General features: G+C 35.1%; 3 protein-coding genes, 1 long non-coding RNA gene and 1 pseudogene across 4 annotated transcripts; 4 read left to right on the top strand and 1 right to left on the bottom strand.

Moving 5' to 3' along the window:
• Positions 1-1,936: 1,936 nt before the first annotated feature.
• Positions 1,937-3,411, top strand: LOC106439470. The gene is made up of 2 exons (XM_048767425.1): positions 1,937-2,554; positions 3,154-3,411. The coding sequence occupies exons 1-2, from the start codon at positions 1,937-1,939 to the stop codon at positions 3,196-3,198; spliced, it is 663 nt and encodes a 220-aa protein (XP_048623382.1). The 3' UTR covers positions 3,199-3,411.
• A 195-nt stretch (positions 3,412-3,606) lies between these two features.
• Positions 3,607-5,228, top strand: LOC106444065 (annotated as a pseudogene).
• Positions 5,229-5,896: 668 nt separating this feature from the next.
• Positions 5,897-7,855, top strand: LOC106371783 (pheophytinase, chloroplastic-like). The gene is made up of 8 exons (XM_013811887.3): positions 5,897-6,180; positions 6,290-6,382; positions 6,475-6,686; positions 6,768-6,912; positions 6,986-7,058; positions 7,144-7,290; positions 7,386-7,511; positions 7,589-7,855. The coding sequence occupies exons 1-8, from the start codon at positions 5,939-5,941 to the stop codon at positions 7,676-7,678; spliced, it is 1,128 nt and encodes a 375-aa protein (XP_013667341.2). The 5' UTR covers positions 5,897-5,938; the 3' UTR covers positions 7,679-7,855.
• Positions 7,856-14,601: 6,746 nt separating this feature from the next.
• LOC125592377 lies at positions 14,602-16,291 on the bottom strand. The gene is made up of 2 exons (XR_007328292.1): positions 14,874-16,291; positions 14,602-14,784 (listed from the first exon to the last, which is right to left on the bottom strand). It is a non-coding gene; the product is annotated as an uncharacterized LOC125592377 (long non-coding RNA).
• A 117-nt stretch (positions 16,292-16,408) lies between these two features.
• Positions 16,409-22,737, top strand: LOC106439468 (importin-5-like). The gene is made up of 20 exons (XM_013880917.3): positions 16,409-17,752; positions 17,898-18,101; positions 18,182-18,286; positions 18,377-18,442; positions 18,521-18,685; positions 18,849-18,923; positions 19,020-19,174; positions 19,470-19,605; positions 19,689-19,758; positions 19,924-20,051; positions 20,123-20,179; positions 20,456-20,641; positions 20,727-20,819; positions 21,122-21,207; positions 21,299-21,365; positions 21,445-21,511; positions 21,599-21,735; positions 21,838-21,929; positions 22,034-22,100; positions 22,201-22,737. Exons 1-20 carry the CDS (start codon positions 16,535-16,537, stop codon positions 22,360-22,362), a joined length of 3,336 nt encoding a protein of 1,111 aa, XP_013736371.1. The 5' UTR covers positions 16,409-16,534; the 3' UTR covers positions 22,363-22,737.
• The last annotated feature ends 14 nt before the right edge of the window (positions 22,738-22,751 follow it).

Raw genomic sequence — 22,751 nt, forward strand, 5'->3', positions numbered from 1 at the left:
TAGTATCTGCGGGAACATCTGGACCTTTATCCTCCGGCAAGCTCTTCCTTCCCGCGTTTGTCCCATTAACACTTTCACTCTGCAATATACAAGATGGGTTTATACAATAATAATCAAAGATCCATTTCAAACAATAATAACCAATGACTTTGTCCAAAGATCCATTTCATACACTATAAACAAAGCACACATGTTCTGACATACAAGAAACAAAGCAAATGCAACTTTTCAGTTCTTATTCTTAAGACTTTGTCTAGTCAACCATCTCAAAACAATCAAAGACTTGTAATTAAGTCAACCACCTCAAAACAATCAAAGACTTATAATTAAGTCGTCTGGCAAGTTTTCCAGCTGGAAGACTTTGCAGACGACTTAATTATAAGTCTTCCAAGACTTCCAGTAGAACATTTTAAAGCAGACCTGGAAATTCGGAGAAGATATAGTCGCCTTCGACATAGCGGTTATATATCTGCAAAAATAGACGTGAAAAAAGAACGAGTGTATAAATTAATAGAGACAACGTTTTATGTTCATCTTTTCCTCAATCAATCACTCGACAGTAAGAGATATAACTTACCGGCGGCAGAGTTCAACGAGACGCCTCTGAGAGAATGGGCGCTAGGGTTTCCTCTCAGATCTTATATAGAGGAAGCGGCTGTGAGAACGGTGGTGAGAACGACGGTGATAACGGCGGAGAGATGACCAGCGGTGAGAACGATGGATTAGAGAGAATCGATGGAAATCGCCTTTGAGAGAAACGGCGTTAGGTTTTCTGAATTTCGCGAAACAATGAAGAAAAAAAAACACCTTATATATGTCCGGTAAATAATCCGGTTAGGTTTAAAAGTACATTGAAAAATTAAAGGTTCGGTCCGGTTTGGACGACTTACTAGTAAGTCGTCTGTTGAATACTATACATTCCTAGACCCTAAATTTAACCCCTAAACTAAATTTACTAAATTAACTAACTAACCACGTTATAAAGCCGTAGTTATACTTAAATAGTGTTTACTATACACAGAAATAAACACACTTAGGTCAATTTTAAAGTTTTCAAAAAAACATTTATGCATTCCAAAATCTAACCCTAAGAACACATACAATACTACAACATATGTTGGCAAAACCTAAACCAAAGAATATCATGACTCACTACTTTCACTCATCTATGTTGAAAACAATTAACTTTTGTTATATCTTAATTTATATCTCTTAAAACATATGTTAATTACATGATTTCATTTTTTCGCTTATCAAAATATTTTTTACAAATTTTTTAAATTATTTCTAGGTAGAACTAGTCCAGACGACTTAGACGACTTACGGGGTTAGAAACGTAAAAAAAATTTGGTTTTTTTGTTTGTTCACAAATGGCTGGTTGTAATTTCAATAGCCTTTTAAGTTATTTTTGCATTTGATTCAAGTTTAGATTTACTTTTGCATTTGAAATCAAGTTGTGAGTCATAATTGGCATTTTTTCCTTTTTTATATCCTAAAATACAAAAATTTATTAAATAAGATATTTACTACTTTTTGTTGATGTAGTAGCTTTATAAATTAGTGTAAAGCATGCCTGAAAACTATAGATAAAATTTAAGTGGTAAATTAGTTTTATAGTCCAACCAATCACTCGTTTTCTTATTGAATATAGAGAAGTGCTGCTTTATAGATTAGAATGAATGTGTTGACAAAAAAAATTAGAATGAATGTATCTATCTGCAGAATTCATTGTTATAGTTTTCTAAATTTCAAGAAATGAGAAATTCCCCGAATATTCTTCCTAATGGTCATACAAACATTTTATTAAATAATTGATTCGATATTACGATTTAGGTGACTTGATTTTGTTGAATTTTGCTGGCTTGTCCATGAAAATTCTCCCGGCAATTACGTCAAACAATTCACTTATCTCAAGAAAAACTATATAAAAACAAAAATGAAGAGCCAAATTAAATCCCAAATACATAAACACGAACGCAGCTTAAACAATCAACGAACACTTCTCACAACTCACAAGTCTCTCCTTTCTTCTCTATCATCTCAACAAAGCATGGCCCTTTACCGCTTCTCTCTCACCCTCCTCTTCTCTCTCGCCCTCCTCACCACGCCCACCCTTTCCCTTTACGAACCTGACCCGGATTCGGATTCGATCTCCTCCACCGTCTACGAGCTCCTCCCCAAGTACGGCCTCCCGAGCGGTCTCCTACCCGACTCCGTCACCAACTTCACCCTCTCCGACGACGGCAGATTCGTCGTCTACCTATCCAAGCCCTGCACCATTGAGTTCGACTACCTCGTCTACTACGAGAAGACCATATCCGGACGAATCGGTTACGGCTCCATCACCGAGCTCGAGGGTATTCAGGTGAAGCGGTTCTTTCTTTGGTTCGACGTCGATGAGATCAAGGTCGATCTGCCTCCCAACGATTCGATCTACTTCAAGGTTGGGATTATCAACAAGAAGCTCGATATTGACCAGTTCAAGACTGTTCATTCGTGTGGGGATGATGGTGTTTCTGGATCTTGTGGAGATTCTTGGATGAGTTTTCTCCAGGTAAGAAAAAGAAAGTTGGTTTCTTGCGGTTCTGGGTTTTTGGATTTGATCTCAAAGTTGTGAACTTTCTGGTGGTTTGGATGATCGAGATAGCAATCAAAGGGTTTCTAAATTTAGATGGCAGCTCAAATTAGCTTTTTGTAGTTTTGGGGGTTTAGGGTTCTAGAGGATGTATTGGTTAAGGATTTTTGTGGGAGATACTGATTAGATTCTGGAATCTCTGAGTTTTTGTGGATCTTAAACTTGAACCTATTATTAATACGTTTGACCATTTATTGTTGGATGTGTAGAATGTTTGTTTCCTCTTAACTTTAAGTGCTTGGGATTGTATATGACCAACATGTAAAGTTTTCATGGGCGTCTTGGAATAGGAATTTAAAAGTTATCTGCTTAAAGATTGTGCTTTCGCATTGTAGGAGAAAATTGAAATTACTAGTTTTTAATACTCTGGTTGGTTCTCGTTTGTTCTTTTAGTTCATATTGGTAGCTTAATGGCTAACTGATAAACGTGAAATGTTGTTTGTAAGAATGCTATTCACAAGCCTTGGATACTTTTCAAACCATACATGCACTAACCCAAGTTTTTTTTGTTTGAGCAGATTCCAGAAATGATGAATGAAGCTGAGATGCTGATTACCGAGTAAACTAGTCTCAACAATCTACCACAACACCACGAAGATGGGAGTTTAGTGTCAGTCAACTTTGTACAAATACGTTCGGTACTCTAGACAAGTCTTTATAAAGATTTGGTAATGAAATGTCAAAATATTTCCTTCATGTAAAAGTCTTGTTAAAACTCTGTTCCACGAACATGATGTATCCATAACTACATGAACTAAATGTTCCTTGGTACGATCCTCACCAGTCACCACTAAAGTAGACTTTCATTGTTCAAGTTCCCTACTGCTCTAGTAGTTATATCATGTATATAGCATAACTGAGTGAAAGGTGCATTCTATAAGCTGATACATCAATTCAAATATAATCATTAGAAAGAGAACTAAGAACACGTAGGAGTCCTAAACCATCTATCTATACAAAGATAAATTTTATCATTTCTCCATCGCCGGTTGCTTGAACTCCTGATTTCTCCGAGTCTCTTTCCTTCAAGTTACAAGACGACAACAAATACAACCTCACGGTGCTCGTCTTGTTTGTCTTTGCCTTTGCTTTGTTGTTTTGAAAATAAATATCTCAAAGACTTCTCCCTGAGTTTGACTGGCTAGTATTCAACGGCCATTTCCCATCTTACGGACCCAATTCTTGTTTCATGTTTTCTTCTTTTGCTCTGTTTCTTAGCGAAAGTATTGATCTTGCTGTTTGGAAGTAATGGTCGGTGCTTTGTTTGTTGTTGGCTCGTCGGTTATGGATTCACCAAACGGTCCATGTTTATGTCTAGATGCTCACGCAAGGAGCTCTCGAAACAAGAAGAAGATCCTTGGCAGCAGTGCGGGAAGCTCCTTCACTGGTTCAGTCATTGTTTTCAGGCTTTCTTCTAAGCGCGTACCAAGGATTGCGACTCGAAGGAGCAAAAGAAGGCTCTTGATTGTCAATGAGGACGTTGCTGGGAACTACAATGATACTTTCGGAGATGTTAAAACGGTGAGAAAGATTGTTTTTGAGAGATCATTTCGGAGATATTAGGATTAGATTAACAAAAACACTTTGGAGATCATTTTTGGCTTGTGGTCTTATGTGTCTCCTTTGTTTTACAATAGTTACGTCGTATCAAACAGACCAACCGATGGCAAACGTTTCCTCCGCACCCTCGGCAAGGTAGATCAAGTTTAGTTTATATCTTCTCTTAAGCCTAGTTGAAGAAGTTTATCTGCTCAAACTTTAGCTATGAGTCTACTATGTACAGTTTGAATGTATCTGTGATGAGTTTGTAGAGAGCAGTTTAGTAAGGGCTGATTTGCTAGAAAGGTTTGGATGAGCCTTAGTAGGGTTGAGAGATCTTCTTTCATAGACTTGTTTATTATCATAATCAGACTCTGAGCTGTGATAGAACTCTGTTTGATTCAGCATATTTAGAGCTTCACATGAAATATATCAACATGGCAAGGAAGTGCACTTTTTGTGTTTATCTGAGAGCATAATCATATACTCTTTTGTTTATCTTGTCTAAAACCACTTTGTAGGAGAGTCAGGAGCTTGCAGAAAGAGTAATGATCACGCGTCTCCACTTGCCATGCAAGTGGATCAAGGTAAAACCAACCTCTAAATCTCCCTCCTTGTTTGAGTTATGTTTTTCTTAAATCTGCCATGGGAACCAGAAGAGACTCAACATCAAAGGCTTTGTTGCTTGTAGAAATGCGACCATGGGAAGATATACCAAGATATAACAGATGAGAACTTGGCTTTGATGCGTGAACGACTAATGGAGACTGTGATATGGCCAATTCCGATGATTCAACCTGAAGAAGAAATGTCACACCACAGCATTTAGGAACATGAGTCTTTTTAGTTTGATTTACATTGTGTGTGTATGTATATATGTGTAAAGGTTCTCAGTCAGTCTCTTAATCTCACATCAACACTTTTTACGGGGTGATTGGTTGAAGTTTATCTCTCTATTTTAGTTTTATTTATTTTTAAATCACTAAATGTTACTAATTATGTTGTACCTTTACTTTTAAAAATTAAGTCTACATCAAGTTTTTATTTAGTTTTACCAATCATGCTTTAACTTTATTTTTAAAGTTGCAAAAAAAAAAAAAAAGCTAAACTTTTTCTTATGTGTTTTAGGCAAAAACCTTACATCTTCTTTTTATAGGCTCTAAAATCTGTAAATGAAAAAAAAATATCTATAATATCAAATAAATTATATAATCATAATAAAAACTTTTATAATATTTTAATTTTGAATTTGAGTGTTTTTAAATTATTAAGATATTTAAATAATATAAATATTATATACATATCACATTTTAAATTACAATTTTTTTTGATAATTTATTAAAAAATATTAATATAAATTATTTTAATTGATATAAAATAATAATTTTATATATACAACACATATTTTATATATTTTATTTTAAAATATCTACAGCCTACAGTTTACCGCTATAACAAATTTAACTACAACAAAAGTCTCTGCAGAAAAAAATCTACAGTAACAACTTTACAGCTACAACCAATTTATCTACAGGTAAACATCTACGGCTAAATTTTTACATGACGAAAATCTACAGGTAAACCAATCATCACCCAATATATATGATGAAAATATTAAAACAAAACTCTTACATGACGTCAAATGACGTAAGGGAAATGCGGTTGGTCCAAAGCGTGACACTTGGCCTTCTTACAACTCCAAAACCGTTTTAAGAGCAAAAAGATATCTATGTTTATTCTCACTGTTTCAACCTGAAACCAGTAATGGCGAACATTAGAGCTTTACCACTCACAAGTTTGGAAACAACATCGCTGCTCTTCAGTAAAAGAGTTCTTGTCAAGAACACTTCGATTATCAGTTTCACGGAAACCCATTTTCTCCGACAGTCGATTCCGACAAGCATCACACGATCTCCGACTCCAAGGGGAAGTGGGTCCGTCTCGTGTTCTTCGGTCGCAGACAAAGCTTCTACCTTGGAAGATGTTTGTCCTGAAGTTCGAACCTTGTAATTCACCTTCCTCTGCTTCATCTGTAACTAATATTTCTGTGGTTCTGATTAAATCCATAGATCGATGAAAATGTAACTTTTTTTATATTTTTCTTGGTGTTTGCAGGACTTGGAACTGGAAAGGCTATTCGATTAGATATCAGTGTGCTGGAACCAGTGGCCCTGCCTTAGTCTTGGTTCATGGTTTCGGTGCTAACAGGTCAAAGCTCAATGATAAACCATAGTTTTGTACCACATAGTTTCAAAGAGTAGCATTTTTTGCATCACATGTTTTTTTTGTTCTGTGGTCAGTGACCATTGGAGGAAGAACACACCTATTCTTGGCAAATCATATAGAGTCTACTCAATCGATCTAATCGGATACGGATACTCAGATAAACCAAACCCTAACGAGTTTGGAGGAGAACCGTTCTACACTTTTGAGACATGGGGTGAGCAGCTCAATGACTTCTGTCTTGATGTGGTCAAAGATGAAGCCTTTTTTATATGCAACTCTATCGGAGGTTAGCTCTTCGAGTTTCTTTTAAGTTTTCTTTTTGGGTCATTGGTTCAGTTAATGATAGAGAGATTTGTGTTTCATTTAGGACTTGTTGGTCTTCAGGCAGCAGTAAGTAAGCCAGAGATATGCAGAGGGCTTATGCTTATTAACATATCTCTCCGTATGCTCCATATCAAGAAGCAACCGTTGATTGGAAGACCTTTCATCAGATCATTCCAGAACTTACTTAGGTATTGTATTGTAATATATAGAGATTCTCTTGTGGTGTTGCTGTAGCTGAACATTGTCATGTTCTCGTCTTAGGAATACTCCGGTTGGGAAACTATTTTTCAAGAGCATTGCTAAACCGGAGACAGTGAGAAGCATTCTTAGCCAGGTATTGATGATTACTGTTGTAAGTTGCATGATTTTTTTATATCTTGTAAGTGAGTGAGCTTAAGGATTATTTGTTTGCAATTTAGTGTTATCATGATAGCTCTCAAGTGACGGATGAGCTAGTTGAAGCAATTCTAAGGCCAGGTCTTGAGCCTGGTGCTGTTGATGTATTTCTCGAATTCATCTGTTACTCTGGTGGACCGCTTCCTGAGGATTTACTCCCACTGGTCAAGGTTTGTTACTCTGCTCTTCCTCCTTAGACATAGTTAAAACTAAACCTTAAATTTTTTTTTTACTTCACCATGGCAATATCATTAACTGTTTGCAGTGTCCGGTTCTAATTGCGTGGGGAGAAAAAGATCCATGGGAGCCAATCGAGCTTGGGCGAGCTTATGGTGATTTCGATGCGGTTGAAGAGTTTGTTGTTCTCCCTGAAGCCGGCCACTGTCCTCAGGTCTCTCTTCTCTCTCTCCAGTAAGTAACCCTCTATTCTTCTTCTTTTTCTCACTGTTTTTCTGTAAAATTTTGCAGGATGAGAAGCCGGAAATGGTGAACCCACTTATCGAATCATTTGTGGCGAGACATTCAAATTCAAGTGCAGCCCTTGCTCCAGGCATTTGATCTCGGTTTCTTTTACAATTTTTGTATACCTGTACAGAAACATATCTTTTGAACCAGCGCAAACCGTGCATGAACTGTCCATATGTGAGAGCTCAATGTGACAAAACTGTGATTGTATGCATAGGTATATTTGATGAAGTAAAGAGCTCAGTAAAGGAAACAGAACCATTTACCCCAGACACAATAATTCTCCCTTGATTTAACCATGTTGTTTCCAAAAAAACTTATCAAACATGCATTGAGAATCTTATCCACGTCCGAACAAAACAGGATCTAATTAAACAAAGTCTCTTTTGTAATCAATCCTTTACCATTTTAATAGCAACATGCTCTCTCACCTGTCCGATCACATTCATCTCGCCAGAACACATTACCGAGACTTTCAAAAGCTCATACTATAATCAATGCTCTAAAGTTCTGACTAGGAACCCCTTCTTTTTTTTGTTTATTGTCTCTTGTGGGCTTCTTTGACGGAACTTAAACTTACTCGCACGCTTCATTTCAAACATCCTAACAAACTAATCATTCAAAACCACGCGCAACTAAAGATGGGGAAAAATCAAAGTTAACAACTTTTGAGAGACCAAAAGAATTTCCGACAGAACCAATCACGCTAGTAGACATGATTCAGGAAGCTCCAAAAATCAACTCACATCACATGTTGGTTTAAGCTTGATCGGTCCTTAATCAATAAACCTCAAATTGCAAATTACAGACTCCTGTACCCTATACAACTCCATCTACATGTATACAATCAATATAAACTGTACAATACATAGTATAGGATAATAGTACAACTGTACAAGTTAATAATGGGAGAGTGACTCACCGATAAGAAGAAACGACGAGCAGTTGAATAGAGGTGACAGAGAACGACTGATTAAGCTAAAAACATTGGTAAATATTTACTTTAACTAACTTAAGACCCGCCCGGAATGAATGTTATATATAAAACTAATTTTAATCTATTATTATTTATTTGTATTCATTTATATATTTTTTATATAATTAAATTAGAGTAAAACATAAATCAAAACAATACATCTTTTTATCTGCGATATGTTTTTAGTAAATAAATTAAAATAATCATTTTATTTATTTTATATGGTATATAACTAAATTTCAATGACATAGACATAGATATATAGTATATTTTAATATAAATATTTATTATTGAGAATTTATACTCATATGATAAACACAAAATTTCTAATGTGCAATTTTTTCAATGCAAATTTCAAAATTAAAATATTAAGGTTTTAATACTTTTTCAATACAAATTTAGAAATTATCATATTTAAGTATTTTTCTATGTTATATATTTTAATTTTAAACTATATTAATATATAATATGAATGCTAGTAAATGACTTCATATTTATATGTTTCATGATAATTTTTTATCTTATTATTACCAAAAAAAGTTAAACCATTGATTACAAAATTTTAGTGTGAGGCATTTAATGTTTTTAGTAATTTATAGTTGTTTTAAAAATTCAAAATATAAAATATAAAAAAAAAATTTATTATATAATTAATGTGGTTGTTTAATCTCTTTTAATAATATAAAATTAAACAAAAAAGAGCTAAGATACAAAAATCATTATCAAATATTTATTATTCATAATCATTGATTGTCATATATATGTTAATCATATTAGGCAATTCTGTAAATTTTATTTAAGAAAAATGCGTGAATATTTTTTTGTACACTGTTTATCAATTTAATAGTTAGTTTAATAAAAAGTATAATATAAGTTAAGATGAACCAACCTAATTCCCTAAGAATTCTGAATTTCATTCTCACGGTGACACGTGGATACAAAACAATGTTGTAATATTTCTCAATTAATATATATGGGATATTATTTCATAAATAGCTGATACTAAGATTATAAACTCTACAAACGAGGGGAATACAATGGGATATATGTTGTGCTCGATGTAGAGACCCGGAAGAATCAATAAACCTTGTGTTTTTTGAATGTCATCCAGCACGTCAAGTATGAGCTTTATCTAAGATACCATCGAACCCTAATATTTTTCCTATTAGTTCCTTTTTCGCCAACATGGATCATTTATTTTGGAGAGTCAATCCAAGGATGGATGACCACCAATTTGCATGGATATTATGGTATATATGGAAAGGTCGGAATAACAAAGTGTTTAGTAATCTGGATATTGATCCAAGGGACACACTGAAAATAGCAGAATTGGAATCAACGCTTTGGGCTGAGTCACATGTAGTAAAGGATCAAACGAGGGAGCATCAGACACAGAACATACCCACAATACCGACTTCAGGACGATGGTGCTTCATAGATGGTTCTTGGAAAGACAAAGACTTATTTTCTGGGCAGGGCTGGTATAGCACTTTACAGAGTTTTGATGGTTTACTAGGGGCAAAGAATGTAAGAGCATGTATTTCACCTCTACATTCGGAGGTGGATGCATTAATTTGGGCAATGGAATGTATGAAGAATTTAAGACAGTTTCAGGTTACATTTGCAACAGATTGTTCTCAATTGGTGAAGATGGTTTCGGAACCAGAAGAATGACTAGCATTTAGAAGTTACCTGGAAGACATTAAGCTTTTAAAAAGAAGTTTCCTCAACTCAGACATTGTTCATGTATCCCGGACGGAGAACCTATGAGAGGATAGCTTAGCACGCAGTGTTAGGAAACAATTGTCTTTCGTCGTTCACATGGATGCAAAGTTATCAATTTGGTTTAAAACGTCAACATGAGTCTGTAAATGTTTGTTGCCAAAGAAAAAAACTCTTTTAAACTCATGTTAATGATATTAATGATAATATCAATTTTAGGATTTGGATAGAAATTTATGATATTTGACAATTTCATGACAATTTTAGACCGTATATCTCTCTCTGTCTGTGACAAATAAAGGCAGGATATTAAGTATCGAATAAATAAAAAAATTAACTAATATAACATTAGACAAATCTCTAAAATAACACATTTCTAAGTTTATGTCACAAAAATAGTACTCAAAAACTAAAATAACTAAAATAGTATTTTATCTTTTAAAAAATTTAAATTTTTTTTTATTTTTAAAATTTGAAATCTTATCCCAAAACCCCACTCTCCAACTCTAAACACTAAACCTTAAACTCTAAACTCTAAACCCTAAACTCTAAACCCTAACATTTTGTTGTTATTAATGATTACAGGTATTTTTGTTAATAAACTGAAGAAAATACAAATTAATATTTTATATTTGCAATACAAATCACGGAAAATGGAATCTAAATCTTTTTTACCAAATTTCACACTTATAATAATAAAAAGTGAAACTTTAAGTTCCACAAATAATATACACAGAAATGGGACACACTCATTGGTTATATCCCATGTTTTAAAAATCGATCGCCTAGCCGCCTAGAGGACCGTCTGGGCGCTACGCGTCACACTTCCGGCCCGATTTATGCCAATTAAATCATCCCACCCTCAAAATATACAGCTAATGACACCCTATAATTATTTCTTTCCTTTTTCCCCTAACTAGATCTTTTTTCCGCGCTACGCGCGGATTATGTCTTATTATATTTTATATTTAAAAATGATTTGGATTATTTTTCACTAAAATATTCATAAAATATGCAAAAAAAAGTAATTGACAGTAATTAGCGATGTTTGGTTGTGATTCTTTAGGTTGATGAATTCCACTTTATTTCTAACTATTGTGTATTTTACTGCATAATTATACACCTATGACTTTAGCTTCATTTCAGACAAATATATAAATATTTTTTTATAAATGTATTCTATTTCAAAAATATTTTTACTATATGTTTGATAAATATTTGAATGATAATAGTTTTTGATAACTAATCAAATTCACTCACCTAAATCTTTAAATCTTGAATCAATATCTTTTTTTTTAATGAACTTACTTTTACACTATTATATAAGCAAAAAATAGAGTAAAATTATATCATTTTACTCTTAATTTTATTTTAGAATAAAAATATAAATTGAAGTTGAAAATGCTCTAAAACGAAAAAAAAAACTTACTGCAGGGATATAATGAATACCTATGTTTGAAACTGATCCAATGGTTTTTTTTAGAGCAGTTTGGTGAGTCGTTACAAATATCTGCATTTCTTCTTATGACTCATTGTTATGTTTCTCTACTCTTTTGTATCATATGGTTTTTTAAGTACTATCAAAAACTGGTCTACGCTGCCCATTGTTTAAAAAATATTATTATTATTATTATTATTATTATTCTGGTTAAACAAATGGTTAAACAAAATGAAATTAAATTTTCAATACAAAATTTTAACTGACACAATGTATGTAAAAACAGTTGGTTACATTATTGTAAACCATATTTATAACTGAAGAAATACCTACTTTTCTAAAATACCTTGATGAAGTCTATTAAAATAAGAGAGTTGTTCTTTCTAGGTATTAAAGTGTATGTAACATCCCTTACTTATTCATAAACAACCTTAACAACTTCTGTTTTTTTGCATATGAATTTGGAGATGTGTGTCCTTATACAGTGTATTGCCTTATAACATTTGTTTGTACTGTTTGCTAAGTATATTGTTGTTTTTAGTTGACCTTAGGACATTTTCAACTCTACTACATAATTTATTTCAAAATAAAATTTGGAGTAAGAAATGCTATAACCTTATTCTATTTTTATTTTATAATAGAGGAAACATGGATAACTCGATAAATAGAGTAATTATTTTATTTTTTTTGTCTATTACTTTATTTTCACTCCATTTTTAGAGCATGGTTAGAGAGTAAATTCAATTCCATTATAAAATTACTTTATTTAGGAACAAAAATGAAGTTTTATATTGGAAATGTTCTTAAAGATATATGATGTGGAGTTAGCCTATATTTATTACCACTGATATGTACTACAATATCTGTAAATTCATAAATTCTATTCATTTTCAAAAATTTCTTCTTGTTTATATGCTTTTAAAAATAAGAAATTTAACTTTAACCATTTGTCCATATTATTGTTTGGTTTTATGTTTATTACTATTTTTTGAATGACTAAACTGATAATAGTAATACATTTTTTATCTAAGTAGATTAAGACCATTCCTAATTTATCGATCTATTTGTGTGATTTTATATTGTTCTCAGACGGTTTATGTGGGCAAATAATTTAAATTTTCATAGAGTTACAGAAAATAGAGTGTATATCTTTCTTGTTTATTTTTTTGTACTGCATCCGTTTTTTTATTATTTGGAACTACCCTTTTTTTACCACCATTCTGCATTTTAAATTATATTCTTTTGACTAAATATTTTAAATTATATTACTGGATTGGAAAACGTTTTGGTATTATAGTAAATTGAATTTTTTTTTTCTTCGCCATTTTTTTGAAGAGAAAAATAGTGTTGAATTTTTTTATTTAACAGATCTTAAAACTAAATATTAAAAAAATTTAAAATTATATAATTTTTACTGTATACTTATGTGTTTCACTTAATAATTTAGTTTTTTTAAATAACTTGTAAACTATTTGTGAATGAATTTATTTGGAAAATATTTTGGTATTATAGTAAACTGAATTCTTTTTCTTCACTATTTTGTTTTGAAGAGAAAAATAGTGTTGAATTTTGTGATTTAATAAATCTTAAAATTAAATATTAATTAAATACAAAATTATATAATTGTTAGTGGATACTTTTGAGTTTCACTTAATAATTTGTTTTAAAAAAATAACTTGTAAACTATTTGTGACTGAATTTAATCATCACAAATATACAATCAACTTACTCCGGAATTTATCTTAAAGTTTGTACTTGTATTACATTTTATTTCGTAGTCGCTTGAACATAATTTGCATTATAGTATATAATTTAACTTCGGAAATTTAATAGTACAATAAAACTCTTAATAATATTGGAACTATGATAATTTATTAATTTATAGAGCTATTAATTTAGAGAAATTTTCATTTTTAGACTTATATTTTAAAAATATATTATATTTAAAAGAAGGAATGAATGCTTTCATAATAATATATATTAGGTAAAACTTTATAGATTTGAAGTTCATCAATATTTATGATATTATTTGATACTAAAGTAGACCCTCTATAAATTAATAAAAAATTCCGGTCCCAAGTTCGGCCGGTTCAAAATATGACACAAATCAATAAAATAAGAAGATAATATGTTCTTAGAAAATCCTATGTAAATATATGGTCTCATTAAAATCATAAATTAATAATATATCTATATATACATTTCATATAAGTACAAACCAAATATTATATTATTGATTTTATATTCACAATAAAAATACTTCTATTTTTTCATAACATTTCAATATATTTTGATAATATTTAGTAAAATTATATCGAAAAACCACATATAAGTTATATAAAACATAAAAATATAAACCAAGTAATATAATAAAACAATTTGAAAGTCAATTTTCTAAATTTTTTATTTATGTATATATGGTATAAATAAAAATAGAAAAAAGTCGAAAAGAATCGAAAAAGAAACTTTTTGTAAATTAATATCTCTATAAATTAACATAATTTCAAAGTCCCAACATTATTAATTTATAGAAAATAATGTTCAATTTATAGATGTTCTATTGTACATTGTATGTATGTTGAATACATATGGAAGTATACAAATGAGTTTTTATATGTAATTTGATAAAGCTACACCAAAATATTGAAATGAAAAATAATAATTAGAGAAACAATTCATTTTGAAGATTAATAAATTACATACCACTCTTAGATCAAATTGAATCTACTTTACATGTTTTCCTAAAAAGATCAATCCTTTTTTATAAAAGGGTCCATTAAGCTATAAAAATACCAGTAATCTAGGTATAATTCTGAAACGAAGAAATAAGTCACAACTTGCAAAACACTTGGAAGAGGAATTGGCAAAGAACGCAGGAAAAACTTAAATAGGTCTTTACCAATTTTGAAAATCACTAAGGAAAAGGTTAAAAAGCAAGTACAATCTTACCGACTAACGGCAACTTACGCCAATGAACATAATTCCAAAAACATAGTATAATTACAAAACACAACTTTGGTTTCCTTAGTTCCTAAGCTGAAGCTTACTTCTGTAGCCGGACCCCTACAAACAATAATTGTCAAAACTAAATAAAGATAGAAGAAATAAATATGGATCATGGATAAAAATATTGGAGAAAGATAGTTGCGCACCTTGTCATCAAATATGAAAACGCCTTGGGACTTATTTTGTCCATTCATCATTTAACAAACAATTTAGATAACACTGTTTGATTGCAGAGATAAGTGTTCATATATAACCACTATCTATCAGAAAAGATTATCATTTCAATATAATATTAAATATTTAAATAAATTAATAGTAAAGTATATAATCTAGCTTAATAAGCAATAATGGTAAGCAAATCTGCGCACACAACTATAGAAGTTGCTGGAATAAGGAGAGACACTTACAGCCACAAGTTTAAGAGTCTGATCTTTTTCCAGTTTCATCCTTACCACCTGAGATCTCCGGTTCGGGTCTTCAGCGTCCATCCACGAAACTCAAATTCGAGAACCGGAATGCATTCAGCGAGTAACCCAGCACGTCCATCCAATGCGCCCAAAACAGTTTATCCCCTTCCCCACTCGGAATCATCTCCTCTATCGCCTTACCTAACCCCACATCCTTCGCCACGTGTTCGTCGCAACATCCATCCGCAACCGTCGTCTCTCTCATAAACTCTCTCTGAAGCGTAACCGCCGAAATCCGATCGCACGCCCCGGTGTTCAGCCGAAACGTCAGCAATCTCTTCTCGCCGTCGCGCAGATCGTAGAGACTAACGAAGAAGACGCCGCACTCGCCGTTACTCCAAATGCATTTCTGAAACACCCATTTCGATTCCGATTGACTGGTTCAAAAGCAATGTGTGGATTCCCTAAAGAACTGTAGGAGGAGACACGCTTCAGAAAATCTTCATAGCGGCTTCAGAACAATGGAGCCATGTGGATGTGTGATATATGTTAGGTTACATAAACTGGCACTATCAAATTGAGGGGTTTGAGAAGATTAGGTCATACCTATTCTTCGATCAGAAGCAGGTGAAGGCCGATTAGCATCCCGACTTTAGCGGGATATGGGCTTCTCAAAAGTGAATCAACTTGACAGGCGGCGACTTTGTCGAAGTAAACAGTCAGAGATCGACGATTTGGAGCGTTTTAGGGCCACCATAGCGATGGTTCAAGGATTTGGAGTCTATATATATATATGTATCAAAGAGAAGTTGGAAAATGGATTGACATGTAGAAGTTTGAGCATACTCTAAACGGCAGAAGATGAAGAAGAGGTAACAGATGGCTAGGTAAACTTTATGTCAATTAAATCAGAATCTTTACAGTAGAGAAATCTGAAAAGGTTGTAAACGGTGGCTGTGATTAATTAATTTTGCCCGTATTTTGAATAATAATGATATGTATTTTGGGCTATAATGATGAGCCACGACAACACAGAAAATCAGAAGCCCATAACTAAGTTGGCCTGCGAAAATTTTGTGTTGACTAACAGCAGACTGACGTGGCAAAATGAAACTTCATTATTGGTTGATTTTTAAAGTGACGTGGACACCTTTCCTGTGGATTATATATCCCTTTTATTATAGGATAGATTTAATAACGGGCTATCCCCTGGGCCCACCTCCAAATCACAAATAATTGAAACAAATGGAAACAAATATATAATTATCTCTTCGGAAACCTCATCGCCTCCTCGTTCAGCTTACTCTCTCTCTATAGACTCTCATCGTAAGAGGAGAGAGACAGTTTTTTTCAACCCTAGTTTTTCCCGCCGCCGCCACCACCACCACCACCACCTGCCAATGGCTTCCGAACAAGCACAACTCGCGATGATCCTCGGCTCCGATTCCGCGCCCTTCGAAACCCTCATCTCCCACCTCATGTCCTCTTCCAACGAGCAGCGCTCCTCCGCCGAGGCTCTCTTCAATCTCGCCAAGCAGACCAATCCCGACACCCTCGCCTTGAAGCTCGCTCACCTCCTCCAGCTCTCCCCTCACCCCGAGGGCCGCGCCATGGCCGCCGTCCTCCTCCGCAAGCTCCTCACGCGCGACGACGCTTACCTGTGGCCGCGTCTCTCCCTCCCCACTCAATCCTCCCTCAAATCCACGATGCTGTCGTGTATCCAGCGCGAGGAGGCGAAATCGATCTCCAAGAAGATTTGCGACACGGTATCCGAGCTCGCCTCAGGGATCCTACCGGAGAACGGATGGCCGGAGTTGCTGCCGTTTGTCTTCCAGTGCGTGTCGTCCGATTCGTCTAAATTGCAGGAATCGGCGTTTTTGATTTTGGCGCAATTGTCTCAGTACGTTGGGGAGACTCTGACTCCTCACATCAAGCATCTACACGGCGTCTTTCTCCAGTGCTTGAGTAGTAACTCCGTTAGCTCAGACGTTAAAATCGCTTCCCTCAACGCCGTGATTAGTTTCGTTCAGTGTCTATCGAACTCGACCGAGCGGGATCGGTTCCAAGACGTTTTGCCTGCGATGATCAGGACGTTGACCGAGTCCCTCAACAACGGGAACGAAGCCACCGCGCAGGAGGCGCTAGAGCTGTTCATCGAATTGGCGGGAACGGAGCCACGGTTTCTTAGAAGGCAGCTGATTGACGTTGTTGGTTCGATGCTTCAGATCGCTGAGGCTGAGTCCCTCGAGGAGAGTACGCGCCACCTGGCGATTGAGTTTTTGGTGACTCTTGCTGAGGCACGTGAGCGTGCACCTGGGATGGTTAGGAAGCTACCTCAGTTTATTGACAGGTTGTTTGCGGTTCTTATGAAGATGCTTGAGGATATTGAGGATGATCCTGCCTGGTACAGCGCTGAGACTGAGGACGAGGACGCTGGCGAGACGAGCAACTACAGCATGGGTCAAGAGTGTTTGGATCGATTGGCAATTGCTTTGGGAGGGAACACGATTGTTCCGGTTGCGTATCAGCAGTTCTCTGCTTACTTGGTTGCCTCTGAGTGGCAGAAACACCACGCTTCTGTGATTGCGCTTGCGCAGATTGCTGAAGGTTGCTCAAAGGTAGAAACTTTTTTCCTTTTTTTAAGTCAGTAGAGCTTGATTGCTTTTGCTTTCAGCTGATTCTGGCATGACTTCTCTGGCGAGGACTTGCCAAACACTTACATCAGTTTGGCGTTTTCATTTTGACCTTGGAAATTTTTTGTAGGTGATGATAAAGAATCTTGAGCAAGTGGTGTCCATGATTTTGAGCCAATTTCAGAGTCCTCATCCCCGTGTAAGATGGTCAGCAATAAACGCGATTGGTCAGTTGTCTACAGATTTGGGTCCTGATTTGCAAAACCAACATCATCATATAGTGCTCCCCGCACTTGCTGCTGCTATGGATGATATCCAGAATCCGCGAGTGCAGGTTCGATCCCCGCTAACCCGTATATCTGATAATATAATCTTCTGACACTTTCTAAAGCAGTCTGTTGTGACCACATGTAGGCTCATGCTGCTTCAGCAGTTCTCAACTTCAGTGAAAATTGTACTCCTGAAATATTGACACCTTATTTAGACGGAATAGTGAGCAAGTTGCTTGTGCTACTGCAAGTAAGTCCATTGTGCAACCTTTCTTGCAATAAATAACCAAAAAGTTTGCGCTCAATGATTGACTCTGGATAATAATGTTGTTACAAATAGAATGGCAAACAAATGGTGCAAGAAGGAGCTTTAACAGCTCTTGCTTCAGTTGCTGATTCATCGCAGGTATATGTGAAGAAGTTATGTTGTAACTGTTCTTCTCCTCGAGTTCAGTTCTTGTTCTGACATTATCTAAATTTGTAGGAACACTTCCAAAAGTACTATGATGTTGTCATGCCGTATCTCAAAACTATTTTGATGAACGCAACTGACAAATCTAAGCGGATGCTTCGTGCCAAATCCATGGAATGCATAAGTCTTGTTGGAATGGCAGTTGGAAAGGACAAATTTAGGGATGATGCTAGACAGGTACGCTTATGTGCATAGGTTAAATTAATTTGCACGTACTATGAAGATTTATGCTATATGCTGGAATCTTATTGTTGTGCTTCAGACTACTGTCTGCAAGGTTTCTATATAATTTTCATCCTATTCATCTGTCGCATGAAAATATTTTACATGTCCATTCCAGGTCATGGAAGTGCTTATGTCATTGCAAGGGTCTGAAATGGAGGCAGATGATCCAATAACGAGTTACATGTTACAGGTGATTCTCATCACAATATGCTAAGCCTATATTTTATTTATAAACTTATATAGGTAAATTCACTTGCTTACATTTACCTTACTTATAATTTCGTAGGCATGGGCTAGGCTTTGCAAGTGTCTAGGCCAAGATTTCATCCCATACATGGATGTTGTGATGCCTCCTTTGCTGCAGTCAGCTCAACTTAAACCAGATGTAACAATTACATCTGCTGATTCAGAAGATGAAGCAGAGGATTCTGATGATGAAAGGTTTCCCGTTCTTCTTTACACTTCATTTGATTGTTCTGATGTTTCTGTACCCTGCTATTATTAGGTCGTATTGCATAAAAATATATTATTTTTTCCTGAGAAAGGGATGAGTAATCTCTCTGTATTGTTTGAAGCGCAGCTTTCCCTGTATAGTTTTTTTTTTGCCTTAAGATATGTATTATTTGGTGAGATTCTGTCTCTATATTATAATAATAAACCCATAATCGATGGTCAAATAGAGGGAGTGTGAGTGCGTCTTGCAAGGAATTTTACTTCTTTTTTTCTCTTGATGCAGCATGGAGACCATTATACTGGGAGACAAAAGAATAGGAATCAAAACAAGTGTCCTAGAGGAAAAAGCCACAGCTTGTAACATGCTTTGTTGCTATGCTGATGAGTTAAAAGAAGGATTTTTCCCCTGGATTGCTCAGGTTAGTATGGTTAAATAACTCCAAATTTCATTACTACATGCTATTGTTCTTGGGACTTGGTAGTCTAAATTTGTATAATATAGGTTGCACCTACACTGGTTCCTTTGCTAAAATTCTATTTTCACGAAGAAGTCAGAAGAGCAGCTGTGTCAGGTATGGATTGGATAATTTTTCTTCTAGCTATGCCGGAACACTGAATCCAATATTTGAATTTATAAAGCTCACTAAATCCAGTATTTGAATTTGTAAAGCACACTAAATACAATATTTGAATTTATAAAGCACAATTCTAATGAATTAGATAATTTTTCTTTCTAGCTATGCCGGAACTAATGCGCTCAGCCAAACTGGCAATAGAACAAGGAAAATCTCAAGGACACGATCTATCCTATTTGAAGCAGCTTTCTGACTACATTATTCCCGCCATGCTGGAAGCTTTGCATAAAGTTAGTGTGAATTCTGTTCATTTTCTTTTTTTTCAGCTTTGATCCATATCTGATTATTGAATTTCATGTAGGAACCGGATACCGAGATCTGTGTGAGTATGTTGGAAGCCATTAATGAATGCTTGCAGGTAACTTTTTTTTTTTGCAATGATTGTTTGTATTGGAAAGCCTGTAAGACAAAGACGGCTTGTTTTTCCCCCGACTTTATCACTTGTTCAATCGTACTGAGCATAGAGTATCAGTACGGAAGTTGCCTTGTTAGCTGGCCTTATTTTCATCCTTTCTTTAGCTTTGGGGTATTTGATAGAGAGCTTATTTTGAACAAGTCTTTATTGTGTGCCTCTTAGAGTTAATCGTAGCATACATTAGAAAACATTATCTTATAACCTGTAACTATAATGCAGATCTCCGGAAATCTTCTGGACGAAGGGAAAATTAGATCCATAGTTGATGAGGTAAAGCAAGTTATGACAGCAAGCTCTAGTAGAAAACGAGAAAGGGGAGAGAGGGCCAATGCTGAAGACTTTGATGCTGAAGAGGGAGAGCTTATTAAAGAGGAAAATGAGCAAGAGGAGGAAATTTTTGATCAGGTTTGTTTTCTATGATTCACCCTTGCCAAATTGAAGCTTAATGAAGTTTGCTATCCTAAAGCTCTTCTTATATTGTCTCATATAGGTCGGTGAAATATTGGGAACACTGGTTAAGACATTCAAGTCTTCGTTTCTGCCTTTCTTCGACGAATTATCCTCTTACTTAACTCCTATGTGGGTAAGTGGCTGTCTTTTTCACCGGTGCTCCATGATACTTGGAGAATTGCTATAGATCGAAATTATCTTCTTTTTTTGTTATAGGAAGAAACTTGTATATACCCTAACATATAACTGAATTAATATAAGCATAAATGAGAAATTGTGAAAATTGTGCAAGTTTTCGCACTCTGGTTCAGGTGAATAGAGTAAGAGTTTCTATAATGTGTGGTTGTGGGGATGGCGCTGATACAATATTAGACTAAGTTCGCCTTGTGTTTTCTGTTTTGATAGTGATTGTTGATGTGTATTCTTTGAATTCAGGGAAGGGATAAAACAGCCGAAGAGAGAAGGATTGCGATATGCATCTTTGATGATGTTGCAGAACAATGCCGTGATGCCGCCTTTAAGTAAGGATGTGCATTCACTGAATCTTTGTACATTGTACGTTTTCAGTATTCAGTGTTCTTATGTGACTTTGTCCTGATATGTATTTGGCAGATATTATGATACATATCTTCCATTCGTACTGGAAGCGTGCAATGACGAGAGCCCAGAAGTTCGACAGGTGTATATCCTGCATTTTTGCTCATCTGGTGTTTCTGGAACCGTATACCAATTTATATGAAATCTCTTGTTTGTTTAAGGCTGCTGTTTATGGGCTTGGAGTTTGTGCTGAGTTTGGGGGATCTGTTTTCAAGCCTCTTGTTGGAGGTACGTTATACATCTACCCACTGGTAGCCTTTCGGGTTTAATCCATGCTTTGCAGCTAAATAGTAACACATGTTTTTGTTTCAACAGAGGCTCTGTCAAGACTAAATGTTGTGATACAGCAGCCAAATGCTCGGCAATCTGAAAATGCGATGGCATATGATAATGCTGTATCCGCTGTGGGAAAGATCTGCCAATTTCACCGTGACAGCATCGATGCTTCTCAGGTAGCTTATGATAGTTATCGGCAGCTGCTTGCTCCGCACAAATACATGTGGTTGGTTACTTTTGATGACCAACAAGTAAACTTTTTATTTGTGTTATATTAGGTACTTCCTGCGTGGTTGAACTGTTTGCCTCTTAGTAATGATGTGATTGAAGCCAAGGTGGTTCATGAGCAGCTCTGTTCAATGGTTGAGAGGTAAAAATCTAATTGGTTTAAATTCTAACTTTTTGCTTAGACGTTTTCTATATGCGTTCGTGTGACTGACTGTCGTAAACGGTTGATTGATGATAAACTTGCAGGCAAGATGTGGACTTGTTAGGCCCCAATAACCAGTATCTACCAAAAATCTTAACAGTATTTGCTGAGGTTTGTTGTTTACGCTCCTCATAAACAAGTTGTCATTCGTTGATCTTTGCATCGTTATACTTATAGAAGTCAATGTGTATGTATGTATTTGGCTGGGCAGGTGCTTACAAGGAAAGATGTGGTGACAGAAGAGACGGCAGGTCGTATGATAAATATAATAAGGCAACTTCAACAAACACTGCCACCATCGGCATTGGCCTCAGTATGGGCATCATTGACTCCCGAGCAGCAGGTCGCTCTCCAATCAATGCTTTCCACCTGAACCCATTCCAAATCTGGTCTCATTGTTCATTTACTACAGTGTTTCATTTTCCACCACAAAGCGTCGTCAGTTTTGCATTTTTTTCACCATTTGTTTTTGCGAGGGATGATGAATGGGTCTATCCTTCATAAGTCATGAAATGAAATATCTTCCATCTTTAAGGGAAGGAGGGAAGAGTTGTCAATTGGGGAATTTGGGTAATGATTCCCCAACAAAACACAAAGGTATTGTCTTGGGTTTTTGGGGAGGGGGAGTGAGAGGGATGACGTTTTTGATGCTTATACGTGAAACAAAACAGAAACAAAGTGTCGATTTTTTTGAATTTTTGTTTTTTGTATACAATGAGAATTTTGGAGGAATTATTCTTTTCTCTCATTGCCATTGTTGAA

Source organism: Brassica napus, chromosome C9 (genome assembly GCF_020379485.1).
Source record: "Brassica napus cultivar Da-Ae chromosome C9, Da-Ae, whole genome shotgun sequence".
Lineage (NCBI taxonomy): Eukaryota > Viridiplantae > Streptophyta > Magnoliopsida > Brassicales > Brassicaceae > Brassica > Brassica napus.

What these genes read in the sequence shown, in the direction of transcription:
- LOC106439470 (XM_048767425.1), top strand. Translation starts at nt 1,937, where the DNA reads ATGAAGAGCCAAATTAAATCCCAAATACATAAACACGAACGCAGCTTA. An exon ending in CTTGGATGAGTTTTCTCCAG is followed by an intron (nt 2,555 to 3,153) that starts GTAAGAAAAAGA and finishes TTGTTTGAGCAG; the next exon opens with ATTCCAGAAATGATGAATGA.
- LOC106371783 (XM_013811887.3), top strand. Translation starts at nt 5,939, where the DNA reads ATGGCGAACATTAGAGCTTTACCACTCACAAGTTTGGAAACAACATCG. An exon ending in TCATTCCAGAACTTACTTAG is followed by an intron (nt 6,913 to 6,985) that starts GTATTGTATTGT and finishes TTCTCGTCTTAG; the next exon opens with GAATACTCCGGTTGGGAAAC. An exon ending in AAGCCGGCCACTGTCCTCAG is followed by an intron (nt 7,512 to 7,588) that starts GTCTCTCTTCTC and finishes AAAATTTTGCAG; the next exon opens with GATGAGAAGCCGGAAATGGT.
- LOC106439468 (XM_013880917.3), top strand. Translation starts at nt 16,535, where the DNA reads ATGGCTTCCGAACAAGCACAACTCGCGATGATCCTCGGCTCCGATTCC. An exon ending in TAACGAGTTACATGTTACAG is followed by an intron (nt 18,924 to 19,019) that starts GTGATTCTCATC and finishes ATAATTTCGTAG; the next exon opens with GCATGGGCTAGGCTTTGCAA. An exon ending in TGCCGTGATGCCGCCTTTAA is followed by an intron (nt 21,208 to 21,298) that starts GTAAGGATGTGC and finishes TGTATTTGGCAG; the next exon opens with ATATTATGATACATATCTTC.